Raw genomic sequence first — 13,967 nt, forward strand, 5'->3', positions numbered from 1 at the left:
TGATATTGCCATTTTAGAAGTTTTTCATCTGACAGGATATTCTATGCTTACACTTTTAACCCATTCAGACCTAATAAAATTATCATATGGCGCACATGTGGTTTGTTTTCAATAATCCCCTTTTCCTTAGTTTTCTCATTTTCTTCTACTTCATTTAATTGCCGAAATGTTCCTATTTAAATGTAATATATATTTATGTTTATCTCACGTTACTACTTTTGGACATTTTCATGTGGACATTTTTTCAAAAATGTAATTATAATTTTTTTATGATGATATTTATTTAAAAAAACATTACTCTTGAAATTAAAATACCATATTAAATGTCATTTTTTTAATACATCAATTAATTTTCTAAAAAAATTACTAAAGGTATTAACTCTAATACTTTATTAACCTTATTCAATGTTTTTTTTTCTTAATTAACCTGAACATTTTTCTTCCCACAAATAGCCACTTATTAACTAGACGAGAAGAAATTTTACATATTTTAAGGCGTAATAGAGTATTAAATATTGATAAAATTAAATTCATTAATTGGCATAGTTTGTTATACCCATGTTGAACATGTCTATGTAATCATAATTCAATATCTTTAAAATTTATTTTAATTAAAATTATTATATATTAAAAAAATACTCTTATATCAAAATCAAACACCCTTGGAAGATAAGCGCCCTTACCCACTATCTTTACCTTCAATACACAGGCAGAGCATATTTAGTCCCAGTCCCAGATCATACCAGACGAAGGTTGAATTGGCCGTCCTGCTGTCCGAGGCAAAGATGGCGCACTCAACAAAAACTCATCTCGTCTGCATGACGGTCCCCTTCCAAGGCCACATCAACTCCATGCTCAACCTGGCCAAAGTCCTCCATTTCAAGGGCTTCTTCATAACCTTCGTCAACACCGAGTACGCCCACCAGCAACTTCTCAAGCATGACGGATCACTCTCCGCTCTCGACGGCCTCCCAGACTTCCGCTTCGCCAGCATCTCCGACGGCCTCTCGCCCCCCGACGACAACGACGAATACGCAGAGGACATGAGAAAAATCATTCTCGCCGCCCAAATGAATTGCCCTGCTTCTTTCCTCAGTCTTATATCGGCGCTGAACGATCCGAGCTCCGGTGTGCCACCCGTTAGATGCGTGATCTCAGATTGCTTCGCCAGATTCACCCTCAGCGCCACAACCAAATTGGGGATCCCTAATGTGTTCTACTCCACAGTGGCCGTGTGTGGCTTCACTGTCTTCTACTACTTCAAGGACTTGATCGAGAGGGGCCTCGTCCCATTGAAAAGTAAGTATAACTTAAAATTGATATATAGTAATTAACTAGTCATAGAGGGTCAGCTCATGCATCTAATCGGTTAATATTAGGCGAAGACGATCTTACAAATGGGTGCCTGGACACTATCATTGATTGGATGCCAGGAATGGAAACAGTCCGCATGAAAGATTTGAGTAGTTTCATTCGAACCACCGACCGAGACGAACTGTTGCTCAACTTTGTCATGGATGGAGCTCATGCATCTCACCAAGCCACAGCAATCATCTTCAACACCTTTTCTGAATTAGAATCACCATTGCTCCGCGCATGTTCATCGATGCTACCGCCAGTGTTCGATATTGGCCCTATGTGCCTACTTTCTCACTACATTCCCAATGACTCATCAACCTCATCGCTCGGTGGACTGAACATGTGGAGAGAGGACTTGCGATGCATGGAATGGTTAGACGAAAAGGAGTCAGGCTCCGTGTTGTATGTCAACTTTGGCAGTCTGGCAAACTTGACGAGCAAGCAGGCCGTGGAGTTCGGATGGGGTTTGGCTAAGAGTGGATGCACGTTTCTTTGGGTTATTAGACCTGACCTTGTGGTGGGCGACGCGGCGTTGCTGCCACAGGAATTCTCGGAGATGACCAAGGGAAGGAGCTTCATCACGAGCTGGTGCCCACAACAGAGGGTGTTGGCTCATGCTGCAATTGGAGGTTTCTTGACACATTGCGGATGGAATTCTACAACGGAAAGCATATGTTCAGGGGTTCCCATGATCTGTTGGCCTTTCTTTGGGGATCAGCAAATTAATTGTAGGTACATATGCTCTGTATGGGGCATTGGAATGAAGATCGATGAAGATGTAACGAGGGAGGAGGTGGAGCGGCTGATCAAGGAGCTGATTGAAGGGCAGAAGGGGAAGGAAATGAAGAGAAAGGCGGTGGAGTGGAAAGAAAAAGCAATTGAGGCAGCCAAACCTGGTGGAGGATCTTGGAGAAATTTGGAAAAGCTTATCGAGGAGATAATTACGAAGGAGTGATATATGATGTTAAATGGAAAATCTTTCTAGTACTCAATTTTCTATATTGAATAAATACGTTACTTTTCTATTTGCTTTGCAGTTCTTAATTATCTTGACGAAGAATAGCAAATAGGCAGCTAGTTCTCACTACTAACTGTTGGAAACCACAATTGTTAGACCCCCCGTAATTATATCTAGGACGATGTTTATTATCAGTGCTGCAACCTTTGCGTAGCCCCTGCGAACTGTCTACGCCAATCCTTTATAGTTTAGTCATGAGTCCACCCTTTGATGATATAAATAAAAAAATTTTGATAATCTCAATTAAATTCATTGTGTATTTATGAGATGATCAGTTGGGTTTCATGAAAATTTCCTATCAGTTATCAAAGTAAATTGGAAAGCACATAATCATAATAATGAAAATAATCTTTAATTGATTTTAATTAATTGAGATTTATTATATTTGACACGCGACATGAATCAAATAGTAAAAATAATATTTCTAAGTCAATTATATTACTATGTTTATAATTATTATGATTGTATATCTTATTTAATCTTTCCATTATTGTTTTGGACAATTTGTATAAATAAATCTATTAACTTTAGTAATAAGATTATCAAAAAGCTTTATAGTGTTTTTTTCTCTACCTATTGATTTCTACATGGTATCAGAGCCATGATCATTCCTTTTCCTTATATTCCCTCAAAATTTAACTTCTTCCTTCTTTAATGTCTCTTCCAACACCTCAATTTCAGCACCAGATTTCTACAACATTAGTCAGCAACAATGTGAATATCTTTGAGCACAACAGCATGCAAGTAACGAATGCAAGTACCGTTGCTACTACAAAAATGACATATACTATGATTTACAAAAAAGAAACTAAAATTTTGTTAAAAAATTTGAACTCGATCTCTAATTTGATGATGCATGAATATATTCGCAGTAAACAAATTAGAATTATGCAAAAGATAATGCAAGTCTAGAGATCTTATCCAATTGCACATCAAGGAGAATGATCTCAATCATCTCCAATATATACCGGGAGAAGGATCATAACTCAATCATATCAAGATGAAGATTAAGAATCTCATAATCATGTGAATGTTTTCAGCCAATTTCACAATTATTTAACTACAATGGTGTGTTATTTTATCGAATATTAGTATAATATTATTGAAGTAATTTCAAATTTATGTGTGCTTTATTAATATCATTTTTATTTGTAGTTGTTTGCTAGGTTTAGTGTTACTCATATTAGTGTAATGGGTGATATTTACATTTATGAATATCATAATTTTTAATATTTTATTAATTTTTTTTTATAAAAATAGTGATATAATTTATAAATGTAATTATAATTAAAATATATTAAATAAATTTTTAAAAAAATTTAATAAATTAAATCAGTAAATATGTATAATAAAATTAAAATATGCTAATCAATACAATTAATTTAAATTTATAATAAATAATTAATATTACTTTAAGTAACCAAGATAGAGAAAATAATAATTATAAAATAATTTGTATTTATGATATTTAATAATATATATTACATTTTATTTTATTAATTCTATAATATTATAAGATTAGAAAAAAAAAAGGCCCTCCCCGCACAGATGGTGCGGGTGCGGGAGTTTGATGTATGAGCTGGATTAGTTTATTTCTATACCATATTTGATGTATTAGTGTATTAGTTGAAGTTGTTCTCAATTACTCAATTTATAGTCACTTTTTTTTTTCTTTTGTATCTTCCTTCAGGGTAATTTCAATTTTAAAATACTTTAAAAGCACCCTTTTTTTTCTTCTTTTGTATCTTCCTAACCTTTAGAACAATTTTGATTTAACAAAAAAATACTTCGAACACACTTAATTTTAATATTTCTCCAAAAAAATGTATCTATTATCCCAGAATATATACACTTTATTGATTTTTTTATCTGAATTAAACTGGTTGTTAAAATAAAAACTGGAGACCGCATGACCATTCCAACACGAGGTTGCGGTCAACTTACAGCTGTGATTTGACTGTCAGTTTGGCCTCTTAGCTATGATTTTGTAACCAATTCTATATTTTAGCTGTGATTTTGCACTAATTAAATTGTTAAACTGTGATTTCATGGTCTTCTAGCCACAATTTGATGATCACTTGATCACCTCCAAGTTAATCCTGGATTAATTTTATTTTTCTTAGTTGTGATTTTAAAGTGGCAATTTATCATACAACGCACCTAAAATTTTAAATTTACTAAAAGATGTATATTATTTTACTATTTAACCAAAGAGTGCATCTTTTTAAGTACAATTTTCATTTTACCCTTATGACAATCTTACTTTTTCTATCATTTTTCTCTCTTCTCTCTCTTCACTTTTTTACATGCATGCAGAATATATGAATAGCATTACATAGATTTAGTTATTTTTTAATAATATTTTAATACATTTGAAGAAGTCAAAATAAACAATGGATATCATTTTTGAACTCCTTGCAATTTCGGAAATCCATTGGAACTTAAATGAATGTAATCAGAGTTCTTTATGTCCATCAGTGAGTTTTGACCGAAATCCACTGATGGACCTAAAGAGCTCTTATTGCACCCACTTCAGTTCCTATGGATTTATGAGGTTTCAAGAAGTTCAAATATGATATCCATTATTTATTTCGACTTTTCATAGATGTTAATATGTAAAATGGAAGAATCGTTAAAAAGACCCACATTGGATCTGATATGAAATGATATCAAGTCCACGTCAACACCCACTAATGGACCAAGAGAGCTCTGATTGCACCTATTTTAGTTCATATGGATTTTTGAGGTTTCAAGGAGTTCAAATATGGTATCCATTATTTATTTCGTCTTTTCATAAATATTAATATGTAAAATGAAAGAATTGTCAAAAAGGCTCACATTGGGTCTAATATGGAATCATATCAGGCCCAACGTGGACCTGATATGACTCAGAAATCTATAGCAACTGAAATGTGTGCAATCAGAGCTCTCTAGGTCCATTAGTGAGTTTTAATCGAAACTATTGATGGACCTAGAGAGCTCCGATTGCACCCATTTCAGTTCCTATGGATTTTGAGGTTTCAAGGAGTTCAAATATAGTATTCATTATTTATTTCGACTTTTCATAGATGTTAATATGTAAAATGGAAGAATTGTTAAAAAGGCCCGTGTTGGGCCTGATATGATTCCATATCAGGCCTAATGTGAGCCTTTTTGACGATTCTTCTAGTTTACATATTAACATGTATGAAAAGTCGAAATAAATAATGGATACCATATTTGAACTCCTTGAAACCTCAAAAATCCATAGGAACTGAAACGGGTACAATCAGAATTCTCTAGATCCATTAGTGGATTTTGACCGAAACCTACTTATGGACTTAGAGAGCTCCGATTACATTCATTTCAGTTTCAGTGGATTTCTGAGATTGCAAGGAGTTTAAATATGTTATTCATTATTTATTTTGACTTCTTCAAATGTATTAAAGTATTATTAAAAATTTGACTAAATCTATATAATGTTATTCATATGTTATGCATGCTAATAAAAAATGAGAAGAGAGAGAAAAATGATAGAAAAAAGAAAAATGATAAAAAAAATCATACTATTACGAGAGTCAAATAGAAATTGTATTTGGAAATTTTTTTTTTTTTTTTGATAAATAATAAAGTAATATATGTCGTTTAGTAAATTTAAAATTAATAAATTATCGATTTTAAAATCACTTATTTTACGCCCGTCAGATCAAGACAAGTCAAGTCGCGACAAAATCATAAACTCGCTGTGCGGTATTTTTTTTTGAAATATGATCTTTTCATCCACTTGGTTCAAGTAAAAGGATTAATAAAAATTATGTTAAATATATATAAAGAAAGAGAAATTAAAGTTGAGTGTACGATTTAATAATTTATATCGTAGAAAGAGAAATTAAAGTTGTCTTATTGCTCCAGAGACATGCTGCTCCCATGTACCGTCCCATGAGATAATTTATCTTGTAGAAAGAGAAATTAAAGTTGTTTTATCTGTGCCGAATCAGGCAATTCGCGCAGCCATCACATGGGCACGTCCTGCACGTTAGACAATCAGATAAGGTCCCGAACAAATGGTGAAGAAGGTTTTTAACTTTTTGTACGCCCCACCAAAATTGAAGAGAGATTAACAAGTTGGGTTTAAAAAATCCAACCCAGTTTTTAAATTTGTGATGATATATAAGACAGAGAACAACGGAAATGACGGAAAAAACCTCCGCTGTGGATGCCCTTACGTAACTATTATTATTATGTTTTGAATAATCATCCGTCCAGTCGTCTTACTTACTCTCACTTAATTAGTCAATTAAATAGGATTCCAATCATCTATTATTTATTCTTACGCAAAGGCACATCAGCACATGATGATAGTTTATTCCAATCCGTCCAATTCACTGCTAATTAAAAATAAATAAATTAGTTAATTATTATTCAAAAATTAATTGTTTATCGATGGTTACAATTATTCATTATTTAAGAATTAATTTTAATTATTAATTATTCGATGTTAATTTTTTTATTAAAATAATTATTTAATTAATTTTAAAATAGAGTATTAAATATTCGATAGTTTTTTTACCATCAACATGTCAATCCGAGTAAGTAATACTAGTTTTGTTTGAACTCGAACAGCAAATAGCCGTATATCACCGTTATATTTGGTTAAATTCAGGATATATATATATATATACCAAAATCGAACACCCTTGGAAGATAATTAAAATAAGCGGCCTTAAAAATTTTTGGCCATTATCTTTTACCTTCAATTTCAGTACACAGGCACAGCTGTTATAGTGCTCCCAGGACCCAGATAATACCATAAGAAGCTTGAATCGGCCGTCCTGTCCGAGAAAATTAAGATGGGGAGCTCAACCAAAACTCATCTTCTGTGCATGGCTCTCCCCTTCCAAGGCCACATCAACTCCATGCTCAACCTGGCCAAAGTTCTCCACTTCAAGGGCTTCTTCATAACCTTCGTCAATACCGAGTACGCCCACCAGCAACTTCTCAAACATGACGGATCGCTCTCCGCTCTCGACGGCCTCCCTGACTTCCGCTTCGCCAGCATCTCCGATGGCCTCTCGCACCCCGACGATGGCGAGGAATACAGAGAAGACGTTAGAAAAATCATTCTTGCCAGCCAAAAGAACTGCCCTGCTTCTTTCCTCAGGCTTATAACCGCGCTGAACGATCCGAGCTCCGGTGTGCCACCTGTAAGATGCGTGATCTCAGATTCCTTCGTCACCTTCACCCTCAACGCCACCACCAAATTGGGGATCCCTAATGTCTTCTACTGCACAGTGTCCGTGTGTGGCTTCACGGACTTCTACTACTGCAAGGACTTGATCGAGAGGGGCCTCGTCCCATTGAAAAGTAAGTATAACTTTAAAAAATTGATATATATATATACTAACTTGTCATATATAGAGGGTCAGCTCATGCATCGAATTGGTTAATATTAGGTGAAGACGATCTTACAAATGGGCACCTGAACACTATCATTGATTGGATACCAGGAATGATAACAGTTCGCATGAGAGAATTGACTAGTTTGTTGCGAACCACCGACCGAGACGAAGTATTGCTCAACTTTGTCATTGATGGAGTGCATGCATCTCCCCAAGCCACAGCGATCATCTTCAACACTTTTTCTGAATTAGAATCACCATTGCTCAGCGCATGTTCATCGATGCTACCGCCAGTGTTCGATATTGGCCCTATGTGCCTACTTTCTCACTACATTCCCAATGACTCATCAGCCTCATCGCTCGGTGGACTGAACATGTGGAGAGAGGACTTGAGCTGCATGGAATGGTTAGACGAAAAGGAGTCAGGCTCCGTGTTGTACGTCAACTTTGGTAGCTTGACAAACTTGACGAGCAAGCAGGCGGTGGAGTTCGGATGGGGTTTGGCTAACAGTGGATGCGCGTTTCTTTGGGTCATTAGACCGGACCTCGTGGTCGGCGACGCGGCGTTGTTGCCACAAGAGTTCTCGGAGATGACCGAGGGAAGGAGCTTCATCACGAGCTGGTGCCCACAACGGAGGGTGTTGGCTCATGCTGCAGTTGGAGGTTTCTTGACGCACTGCGGATGGAATTCTACAACGGAAAGCATATGCTCAGGGGTTCCCATGATCTGTTGGCCTTTCTTTGGGGATCAGCAAATTAATTGTAGGTACATATGCTCTGTATGGGGCATTGGAATGGAGATTGATGAAGATGTAACTAGGGAGGAGGTGGAGCGGCTGATCAAGGAGCTGATGGAAGGGCAGAAGGGGAAGGAAATAAAGAGGAAGACAGTGGAGTGGAAAGAAAAAGCAGTTGAGGCAGCCAAACCTGGTGGTGGATCATGGAGAAATTTGGAAAAGTTTATCGAGGAGATAATTATGGAGTGAGATATGATGTTAAATGGAAAATCTTTCTAGTACTAGATTTTCTATATTGTGTAAATACGTTACTTTTCTAGCTATTAGCTTTGCAGTTCTTAATTATCTGGACAAAGAATAGCAAAAGGCAGCTAGTTCTCACTATTAGCTGTTGGAAAGCACAATTGTTAGACCCTCGTAATTATATCTAAGACGATGTTTATTATCAGTGCTGCAACCTTTGCTTAGCCCCTGCGAATTGTCTACGACAATTTTTTAGGGTGCGTTTGGTTCAGGATTATCCTTGATAATCTTGATTATCCATCTAAGGTTATCAATGAAAATCTTATTTGGTTTAGGTAATCATTGATTCATGAGTAATGTTCCATGCCCGACATGTCAGCAAAAAGGACATGCAAGAAAAACTTCGGAAAACTGAGATTTTTCTTGATTCCGGGGTTAAAAAATTTGTTTACCCAAAATACTCTCGAATAAGAGAAAAATGTGATAAAAAAGAAAAATAAAAAAAATAAAATAATTTTTTTTTAAAAAATAAAAAATTGTAAAAAATTTTAAAAATAGAAAAAACATAATTTTTTTTTAAAATTATAAAGAAAGGGGGAAAAAAATACAAAACAATAGGAAAAAAACCTAAAAAAATGTAAAAAATAATAAAAAATATATATATAATTTTTTAAAAATATAAAAAAATAAAAAAATTAAAAAAACATAAAAAATAAAAACAAGTAATTTTTTTTAAAAAAATAAAAAAATGGAAAAAATAAAAATGAAAAGAAATAAAAAATAAAAAAACATATAAAAATAAAGAAAAAGTGAAAATGAAAAAAATTTAAAAAACGTAGAATTTAAAATAATAATAATAATAATAATAATAATAATAATAATAATAATAATAATAATAATAATAATAATAATAATAATATATTGTTGATTTTGTAACTAAAGGTAATATAGTAAAATATTAAATTAGGTTATTCATTAAAATCTTCAAACAAATAAATTTTTATTGTATTATCTAAGTTTAACCAAACAAGATTTAGTTATGTTTTATTTCTTATAATCCTGATTATATGATTACTTGATAATCATATAATCAAGATTATATATGATAACTTAAATCAAACGTACTCTAATTTAATCATGAGTCCACTTTTTGATGATATAAATGTTGGAGTGTATATTGAAAGCCTAAGCTTTGTAAATATTCATTATGAATAAAGAATCACATTTGGTCAAATTGTCTACATTTAGTTGTAGTTGTTCAATTAATTTATACTGTAGATAACATAGTATGTGGTGCCACATGCAGAAGATAATGTTATCAGTACCTTATAAATTATAAACAGTAGCTTACAACCAAAATGGAAAGGAACAAACCATTAGAAGGTTGTAGTGTAATTAGGTATCAGTTTATCTTGACTGCATAATTACACTAATACACTTAGAGTGTAATGAGTAGGACCATTTGAGGTCGTTTCTTTTATACTGACTTTATAAAGAAACAAAGACCTCGGTTATTATGGAAGTGTGTGCTCTTAATCCTAATATAATAACAAGCACATATATTTGATATTTATTTCTTTAATTTATCAATGGGTGAGATTTAGTTCGATGAATCAATAAGCCCGATAAGTTGGGAAATGGTATCACTTATAGTGTGTGTTGTTGATTATAGAAGGAAACTGTGCCCTAGAGATACTAGGTTGATAATGTCCTCAAGAGGAGCTCATAAGGATTGTCATGTTAAACCCTGCAGGTGGACTTAGTCCGACATGATGATAAGGTTGAGTGGTACTACTCTTGGATTAAGATATTAATTAAATGAATTGTTAGTAACTTACTTAATTAGTGGACATTCGATATCTTAAACACAGGGAGACTAATACACTCATAATAAGAAGGAGCCCAAAAATATAATTTGGGATTGGTGCGGTAGTTCAATAATAGTTCTCTAGTGGAATGAATTATTATTGATAAAATTAAGTTGTGTGTTCAGGGCGAACACGGGATGCTTAATTTTATCGAGAGACCAAAACCAATTCCTCCTCTCGGTCCCTATCGTAGCCTTTTATTTATAGAGTACTATACCCACCTATACCCACTTTCTATACCCACCTAATAGGGGCCGACCAAGCTAGCTTGGGAACCAAGCTAGGGCCGGCCTAAGTATAAATTGGTGTGGCCGGCCCTAGCTTGAACCCAAGCTAGTGGGGCCGGCCATATTAAATTAAAAAGGATTTTAATTTTAATTTTTATTATGTGAAAGATATAATTTATTAAAGAGAATTAAAATTAAAATATCTCTCTTGTAAAAGATCTACAAAAGATTAAAGAAAGAGATTAGATCTCTTTTCTTATTTGTAGATTGGTGAGATATTTTATTTTCTCTTTAAAAATTATTCACATATTGTTAAATTAAAATTATAGAATTTTTTTTTTCAACCATGAAGAGATTTTTGAAGAGAAATTTTATTTTTAAAATTTCCGGAAACAAATTAGGAAGTTTTAATTTGTTGATTAAAACTTGTCTAATTTATTTCTTTTGATGTGGCCGGCCAATATTGTTTTAATTGGAAATTCTATTTTATTTTTCTCAATTAAATCATGTCAAGGAAATTAAGGAAATTTTATTGTAATTAAACTTCCTAATTTGCCTAGGCCAAGGAATATAAAAGAAGGGGTGGGGGTGTCTTCATGAGACACAACCTCTATTATTTCTCTCCCTCTTTTGTTCCTTGTTGTGGCCGGCCATCATCATCCTCTCCCTCCCTTCCTCTTGTGGTGGCCGAAACATCCCTATTGCTTGGAGTTTTTGTGGAGGCCGGGTACTACTTGGAGAAGAAGAAGAAGAAGGAGAGAAAGCTAGCATCTCTTGGAACTTGGTTGGTGTTTTGATCTTCTTCCTTGGTGAAGCTTCCTTGTTATGGCCGAACCTAGCTAGGAGGAGAAGAAGGTGGTTGGTGGTTTCTCATCTCGGAAGATCGTTGCCCACACAACGTCCGAGGTTAGAAGAGGAATACGGTAGAAGATCAAGAGGTCTTTCTAGAAGGTATAACTAGTAGTTTTTCCTTTTCCGCATTATACTAGTTATTTATGGAAATAATACCAAATACAAGAGGCTTACGTTCTAGTATTTCGAATATGTTTTTCGAAGTTGTGTTTTTTTTTGTTCTATTTTTCCTTGTGATTTGATTGTTCTTTTCGGTTAACCTAAAGTTATTTTAAGAAATTAAATATTAGATTTCTATAAAAGGTTTTGACTAGTCGGTGGTGGTTGCTCCCATATCCAAGAAGGCCATGTGCCTCGCCACGTCAGTACTGGGAACCAATTATGGAAATTAATATTTAATGGAATTAATAACTTAAGGTGATTTGGGTCGAACGTGTTAAGTTCCGCAGGAGATCCAAGTCAAAACCTAAAAGAATAAATAGATTAAGTTTTGGATCAAACGTGTTAAGTTCCGCAGGCGATCCAAAATTTAATTTAAAAGAACACATGGTAGCTAGGAAAAGGTTCAGACCTTTGTACAAAATTTTTGTACAGTGGAACCTCTAGGTTTTCCGAGTAGCAACCAACAATTGGTATCAGAGCTAGGGTTTTGCCTCTGTGTATTTGGTATTAATTTAATTATGCACATGTCATACATAATTTAGGCAAGATTATAGTAGGATGTGCTAACTTTGTGGATGCAGGATCCAACTATTATGGCTTATAGTTTTATGTGTGTGATTGGACCCTTGGACATGTCAAGGGCATTTATATGTATGTGCATGATTGTATTAAAAATACAGCAGGAGCTGTATTTAGTTTTAATTAGGATTTTATTTTTGATCTAGATACATGTACATTCCTTTTATGGAATATAGGATCAAAAATGTAAAATTCTATTTATGTCGCGGATCAAATCTTGCAATGCGTGGAACCTTCTAAGGACCAGAGGCGCAGCGGAACTAAGAGCAAGATGGATGCGACAGCTAGACCCGGTGGCGGTGGCCAAATATGGCAGCAGCTTGGGATGACAATACACGGAGGACAACTATAGATAAAAGCCTTAATAGTTGAAAATTAGATTTTCTATTTATTGCTTTTATATTGTGCTGTGTGTGCATGCCAGTTTACATATTTAGTAGGCTAGCATAGTTAAAATTCCTCATTTATAAATAACTAAGTGGGAGAGGGATTTTTAAGTAAATTCTATGGTCTCCATTACTGGTTTGTAAGTGATGCAAACAAGCTTGCACGTTGGCTCTGAGTGCCTTCCTCCATAACGGATGAACTTGTTTGTGGATCACTAGAACAGACTTCCATTTTTGGATGACTATAGGAAGTTAATTAAGAGCGTGTGATCTTCCCCAACGGAAGGAGCATAATCTTATTAATGGACTTAGTATCAAGTAATGGTATAAACTTAGACACATCTAATAGTATCCTCCCCATCGGAGTCACTGCTATTATTTGTGTGACCAAATGATACTAACTATTAATTTTATTTGTCAAAAAGTTAGGTTGACAAGATAATAAAATTAATGGGTTAAAACCCTCCTTTTACAAATGTTGAATTTGTATACGTCCACACTAATGTGGCATGCAAAATTCACGGTGTTTGAGGTGTTGGTGAATTTAAATAATATTGTTTGAGGAATCAATATTTTTTAAATTCAAAAGTTTTTAACCAAATATTTGATCAAAGACAAATCAACTATTAATTTTATTCGTCATAAAGTAAAGTTGACGAGATAATAAAATTAATGAATAAAATCTCCTCTTCGATTTTGTATACGTCCACACTATCGTGGCATACAAAATTCATGGGGATTTTTAAGGAGTTGATCTTGACCAAGTATTTTTGTGATTTTTAGGATTTAAAATGTTTGTCAATCCCCTAGTAGTCATACTATAAGAAAGACTACTTACATGTAGATAGTCATACTACATTCGTGTATGACTACTTACATCGGGAGACCAAAACCAATTTCTCCTCTCGGTCCCTATCGTAGCCTCTAGTATATAGTGTAACAACCACCCTTCTTTACTAACCTCTACGGATGGATGCTACTTAACTATAACTTTACTTAAGTAATGTAGCTTATGCTAATAAAAGCAAAGCTTTTAAAAAAAATTTCGGACTGCCATGCAAAACTAATCCACTGTTCTTACTGTAAACGCCCTTCATATCATCCAATTTAAACATTTCTATATGTGATTACATGCTGAGGAACGAAAAAAAACTCCTC

General features: G+C 34.1%; 2 protein-coding genes across 2 annotated transcripts; both read left to right on the top strand.

The window, feature by feature from the left end:
* Window positions 1-707: 707 nt before the first annotated feature.
* Window positions 708-2,384, top strand: LOC122003531 (7-deoxyloganetin glucosyltransferase-like). Its single transcript, XM_042558637.1, has 2 exons — window positions 708-1,299; window positions 1,380-2,384. Exons 1-2 carry the CDS (start codon window positions 786-788, stop codon window positions 2,312-2,314), a joined length of 1,449 nt encoding a protein of 482 aa, XP_042414571.1. The 5' UTR covers window positions 708-785; the 3' UTR covers window positions 2,315-2,384.
* A 4,735-nt stretch (window positions 2,385-7,119) lies between these two features.
* LOC122005135 (7-deoxyloganetin glucosyltransferase-like) lies at window positions 7,120-8,940 on the top strand. Its single transcript, XM_042560059.1, has 2 exons — window positions 7,120-7,720; window positions 7,810-8,940. The coding sequence occupies exons 1-2, from the start codon at window positions 7,207-7,209 to the stop codon at window positions 8,739-8,741; spliced, it is 1,446 nt and encodes a 481-aa protein (XP_042415993.1). The 5' UTR covers window positions 7,120-7,206; the 3' UTR covers window positions 8,742-8,940.
* Window positions 8,941-13,967: the final 5,027 nt, after the last annotated feature.

This window comes from Zingiber officinale, chromosome 7B (genome assembly GCF_018446385.1).
Source record: "Zingiber officinale cultivar Zhangliang chromosome 7B, Zo_v1.1, whole genome shotgun sequence".
Classification (NCBI taxonomy): Eukaryota; Viridiplantae; Streptophyta; class Magnoliopsida; order Zingiberales; family Zingiberaceae; genus Zingiber; species Zingiber officinale.

Excerpts from the sequence above, each read along its gene's own strand:
- LOC122003531 (XM_042558637.1), top strand. The coding sequence starts at position 786 with ATGGCGCACTCAACAAAAACTCATCTCGTCTGCATGACGGTCCCCTTC. Across the intron at positions 1,300-1,379 it reads GGGCCTCGTCCCATTGAAAA|GCGAAGACGATCTTACAAAT; the intron begins GTAAGTATAACT and ends GGTTAATATTAG.
- LOC122005135 (XM_042560059.1), top strand. The coding sequence starts at position 7,207 with ATGGGGAGCTCAACCAAAACTCATCTTCTGTGCATGGCTCTCCCCTTC. Across the intron at positions 7,721-7,809 it reads GGGCCTCGTCCCATTGAAAA|GTGAAGACGATCTTACAAAT; the intron begins GTAAGTATAACT and ends GGTTAATATTAG.